We start from the raw sequence: 6000 nt of genomic DNA on the forward strand, positions 1-6000 counted from the left end.
TTTAGAGTGTGCATAAGATATTTTCACTATGACTAACATTTTGTGTGAAGATATATGTCTTTTGAAAACCTTATAAGTAGTTGAGAGAATTGAATGCCTTCTTATTAGATAGAGAAGAGGGGCTTTGAATGCTCATTGAAAAGTTGAGCTTGGAGCATTAAACGTACTTAATCACGAGTTCTTATGGCCGACTTTGTAGGCCTACACGCAAGGCCTTTAACCATTGGTCACATGCTACAACCCATGGGTAATGTGATCACCACGAGCATGTACAAGCTCGTCTAATGTATGATATGTTACCATTAGGATTTTTTTTGTATCGTTTGGTCTATCTCACATCACGTGTCTATATAGCTCAAAAAAGTACAATCTCGCTTGATGTGTCAAGCCTGGATAGCATAAAGAGACATGATCTTGTTTGGTACCATGCGTTTTAATACTCCCTTCCAAACGTCCGTTGTACCCTTATCTGGTCACGTCGTCTTTCATGAGTAGGACGATTACCGTTGTAAGACGGGGAAAAGAAAAGGAGAAGGAGGTGTTGGTAAATGATATTTATAAGGTGTCAATATACAAATTCTGAAAACATTGGGTAATCATATCACATAACATAAAACATAAAGGACCCATGACCAAAAAAGAAAGCACAGGGATACAATGAAGAAAGCAGAAACAATATAAATGGAACCAATCTCTTCACGGCAGGCTTGCGCCTAGCCCTAACCTATACACGAGCACACGGTCTTACTATGTATTAATTTTGGGTTGAGATTATCAATTAATAGTTAGATCCGTTCGTTCTTCATTGATATCACAGGGTAAGGAGGTGTGGATAATCGATCCCACCTGTGTTAATTGCCGCCATTTCTTCGTGTTCAACACGAATAATATCAATCAATCATCATCATCCATTTTATTATTGAGCCAATTGCGCGTCATCCGTTATCGGTTTTATAGTGATTGATTTGTGGAATTAGGGTTTGTTTGTTTGTTGTGTAATTTGAAGTTTTGTTTAATTAATTAATATAATGGATAAGAAGAAAGTTGCCGTGCCTCTTGTGTGCCATGGGCATTCTCGTCCGGTGGTGGATTTGTTTTACAGTCCGGTGACACCAGATGGTTTTTTCCTCATTAGTGCCAGCAAAGGTATGCTTTTTGTTTGATAATCTTAGCATTTTTTTAGGTTATATGAGTGTTTGAGTGAAGAATAATGCTGAAACGTTATCTGTTTATTGCAAGGTGTAATAAGTTGTTTTGAATTATTATTATTATTATTATGAGATTGATTAGTTGAAAATAGCGGTGTGCACGGTTCGGTTTGGTTAGGTTAATAGTCTTAACCAAATTAACCAATTGGTTTTCGGTTAATCTGTTCAGTGTATTCGGTTTCAGTTCGGTTCGGTTAATACCCAAAGTCGAATTTGAGCTAAAATTTTTACTTAAATATAAATGAAATGGTGGTATAAAATATGTATAAAAGCTAGAAATATATGAAAATATGAATTGTTCAACACGATTAATTTCGCTTAACCGAGGGTACAAGAAGTAACCGATAACTACTTTTCGGCTAATTAAGTTATCGGTTGATTTCAGTTCAGTTTTATTGGTTTTCGGTTCGATTCGGTTAACAGTTCGGTTATTGCTCACCGCTAGTTGAAACTAATTATTCTTGATAGATTCGAAGTTGTTGTAACTAAAGAGTAGTGTTAATATCGAATATATTATTTATTGTTGTTAAGTTTGTGTACAAGTGTAATGTCGGAATCACTTACTTGTATCAAAGTCTTAATACTGCAACATGTGTATATTGTACATTAGTTTTTTAGGATTGTTATTGTTTTAATTTGTTATTTTCAGATTCCACACCTATGCTTAGAAATGGAGAAACTGGTGATTGGATTGGAACTTTTGAGGGGCATAAAGGTGCTGTTTGGAGTTGCTGTTTGGATACTAATGCTTTACGTGCTGCGTCTGCTTCTGCTGATTTTTCTGCGTATGTAATAGAACTTTTTCTTTATTATTTATATCTAGTGAAAGAAATCTGCTTACCATGTTATATTGAGCAACACTTTCATTTATATTTTTATAGAAGTTCAATTTATCATATGCATCATTCTAAAATTCAGAAGTTGTAATATCATATTCACCCTTTTAAAACAAAATAAAAATCAGATGCTTATAAATTGCTTCAACGAATAAACGTAAAAAAATAGTCTTTTGAAAGAGTAAAAATGATATATAATGTTATGAAATTTTAAAGGCTAAATATAGCATTTTGAACTTTTTAAGGATATATATGAAACTGATCCTTATTTTAAAAATTGTATCAGAATACTTTCATTCCGCGGTCGTTGATTTTGTCTATTTCAAGATGGCTGTGGCACTTACTTTTATTTCACTATGATGTATGCTTTAAACAGGTTTTGTGTGATCCTGTTAAATGAAATAATTGTATTTTTAAAAAAAATCTCTTTATGTTTTTGTAGGAAATTATGGGATGCTTTAACTGGGGATGTATTGCACTCATTCGACCACAAACATATTGTTCGAACATGTGCTTTTTCTGAGGTAATTCATAATTGCATTTAAGCATATTATATTACGACTTTACTCACTGTGAATGCTAGTTTGTATGATGTATACATATATTTATGTATGTATATGTATACAGGATACTCATCTATTGCTGACTGGTGGTTTTGAAAAAATGCTACGCGTATTTGATTTAAATCGACCCGATGCACCTGCAAGGGAAGTTGAGAAATCTCCCGGTTCTATCAGGACTGTTGCATGGCTTCACAGTGACCAAACTATTCTAAGTTCTTGCTCTGATTCTGGTGGAGTAAGGTATGCAATAAAAAAGAATTCAAATTTACTTTTTTTTAAATGACCATAATACCTTACATTGATGATACATGCAGTTTATGTTTGAAGGTTTTTGTAGTGTAATGAAAAACTAGGCAATAATTCAGCATACAATAGTGTAAGATAATAATATGTTTGTATGAAATGATTTATTGGCAGGCTGTGGGATGTGAGGAGTGGGAAAATTGTAAATACGCTTGAAACAAAATCGCCTGTGACCAGTGCAGAAGTTAGCAATGATGGCCGCTATATTACGACAGCAGATGGTTCCAGTGTCAAGTTTTGGGATGCAAATCAGTAAGTTATTGTTACACCATGTATTTGATCTTATTAACTAACTTTAAATTAGGCATAAATTAGAAGCCAACTTAATCAACCAGGTTAGAGGCCCGTGTATTATATACATGGATTGAATAAAGAAAATATTAAATGGTTAGTAATGAAGATTTGAGAATTTTATAACAATAATTTTGATTTAAGATATGACTGAAATTACTTACAAGTTACCAACTAATGTATATCTAGTTAGATAAGTAACTACGTCCCATGCCATAATTCTTTGAGGCCACTATTCTTTTTCCTATTTCTCTTATTCTATCCTTTCGGATTTATCGTAATAAAACGTAATATATTAAGTATATTAAGTTAGATCGTAATTTATGTGAGATATTTGACTTTAAATATATTAAGTTATTAGTTAGTAACCTATACATTATATTCTTTCATATTTATCTCAAAATATCAATTTTATAATTCTTAAGTTTTCTTTACTATTTGTAACCTATACGTAATTTCCATCACTTTATAATTTTCAAGTTTTCATTAGTATTTGATACTTTCTTTATTCAACCCATGTAATACACGGATTTTTAACCTAGTAGTTTAGTATATTTGAAGACAAATATCTCACCTAAGTTATTTTATTTAATTTAGTATTTATATTATGTTTTATTACTATAAATACGAATGGGTGAATTAGGAGAAGCGGGAAAGAGAATCTTGGGGCTCACAGAATTGTGACACGTGGCGCAAGTAGTAACTTATTTTAGATTCTAGCAAATGACTTCATTTTAACTGTTTTTGCTTGTTTATTGTTGATGTGACACTGGTTCATGTCATGCCAGCTGCCACACATGCAAAAAACTTCCATGTGCAAAAGTTAATATGCGAGTTTATTCACAAGTTTGAAAAAAGTGTTTTTTTGTTAAAAGGCGTCTAAAGGTAATTATAATCTGTTAAATCAGATACCAAAGGGCTCTTGGTCTAGCGGTATCAAAGTGTATGATTAAGTCCCTAAACTTTGTTAATTGCATAATTACCTTTAGTTTATAAAACTAAATGAAAAGGTTCTTATCTAACAAGGAACAGGACAGTTTTGTTAATTTTTAACAAGTGAAAGGATTAATTCACACAGGAAAAGGTTTCCGTTCGGATATGATAAAGCCTCTAAACTTATAAAACTGAACAAAAAGGGTCCTTTTTACAAGTAAACACATATGATCATGCAAAAGACACTTTAAATTAAATTTTAACAAGTTAAAGTATTTAATCATACATAATAGGTTTCGTTCATCTTCATATATTTCATAAAACAATTTAATCAACTGATTTTTCAATTTTTGCATGATTAAGTCCCTAAATGTTGTTTTTATGTGATAAAATCCCTTAATTTATAAAACCTGAACAAAAAGGGTCCTTTTGACAAGTAAATACATATAATCATGCCAAGAAGACGTTTAATTAAATTTTATGAAGTTAAACTATTTAATCGTACTAAAAAGGTTTCTGTTCATATTCAAATTTTTCGTAAGTTAAAAGTGTTTAATGATTAATCGTATGAAAAAACAAAGTCTAGAGACTTAACATGTAGTCCATATCTTTTTGTTTTTTTGATTTTTTTGCTTTTCATTACAAATTTCATGATATTTAAATATACATTTTTAGTTTTGGACTAGTGAAAAGTTATGATATGCCTTGCACCGTGGAATCAGCATCATTGGAACCAAAATATGGCAACAAGTTTATTGCAGGAGGAGAGGACATGTGGATTCGTCTTTATGATTTTTATACTGGAGAAGAAATCGGTAAGTAACATGAATAATAATATTAGATGTGTTCGTTTTGGCCCGTTTAACCAAAACGTGTCTGCTTGGGTTGTATATTATCTCAACAATGTGACTCTTGTCATAAGTTACCCAAATGCTTAAAAACCTCACAAGTCACTTATTAAAAGTTTATATTATTACAATAGTAATATTATTTTGATGATTTGGGTTTGTAGGGTGCAATAAGGGTCACCATGGTCCAGTCCATTGTGTGAGGTTTTCGCCCGGAGGCGAGTCGTATGCATCTGGGTCTGAAGATGGGACTGTACGAATATGGCAGACGGTAACGGGTTCCACTAGTCAAAAAGACAGCACTGCCCCTGTTGTAAACGGGCCAAACAAGCAGCTTTCTGCGGTTGATGTTGTTGCCTCAAAAGTGGAGGATTTACATGTTAAGGATTAAGTTATATTTATTAGTAAACATATGTTTGTTAAATGAGTTGTTTTATACTTTTTGCTCACTAACTATTCTCGCATGACATGGTTCGCTACTTTGTTACGTGCGCTCTTTTTTGTTTTGTGATTTTATAAGCAAAATCTTTGTTAAATTTGTTGAAAAGTCTTGACCTTGGATAAGTGGCAATATAGTGGTAACTACAAGCAATAGTAACTGTTACTACTGTTGAGTTTTCTTCATGCTGATTTAATTAAATCACTGTCGACAACTGTCAACTAAGACGCTATGATGGTTTCTTAAGTATAAAAGGTGAGTCTTTGGCTTATTTTTGTTACGTATTGTGTTCATTGGAGAACCGCAAATCCGTCCTTGTTTACTCAAAAGAATTATCCGATTAAACTTTTGAAGCTAATATTGAAATATTTCAATCTGAAAGTTACGCCTTTTTAGGTTCTCAAAACCGAGAACTTGGTCACTAAATGCAGGTTAAAACATCCGTTTCAAAACGAAGTTATAAAAGCACTCGGGCCGATGTGAACATTCAGGTACGGGTCATACAATTGATGAATTAAATACAACCTTTTAAAATCAACAAAAAAGGAGGCACACATATAATTCATGTACCCTCATCTA

General features: G+C 32.5%; 1 protein-coding gene across 1 annotated transcript; it reads left to right on the forward strand.

The window, feature by feature from the left end:
- The first annotated feature begins 675 nt into the window (after window positions 1-675).
- On the forward strand, window positions 676-5464 carry LOC143583142 (uncharacterized). The gene is made up of 7 exons (XM_077065535.1): window positions 676-1146; window positions 1858-1993; window positions 2487-2568; window positions 2672-2847; window positions 3025-3162; window positions 4810-4949; window positions 5147-5464. Exons 1-7 carry the CDS (start codon window positions 1029-1031, stop codon window positions 5371-5373), a joined length of 1017 nt encoding a protein of 338 aa, XP_076921650.1. The 5' UTR covers window positions 676-1028; the 3' UTR covers window positions 5374-5464.
- Window positions 5465-6000: the final 536 nt, after the last annotated feature.

This window comes from Bidens hawaiensis, unplaced genomic scaffold (genome assembly GCF_021521415.1).
Source record: "Bidens hawaiensis isolate Kalapana, Puna unplaced genomic scaffold, B.hawaiensis_p1.1 tig00001511_1, whole genome shotgun sequence".
NCBI classification, from domain to species: domain Eukaryota; kingdom Viridiplantae; phylum Streptophyta; class Magnoliopsida; order Asterales; family Asteraceae; genus Bidens; species Bidens hawaiensis.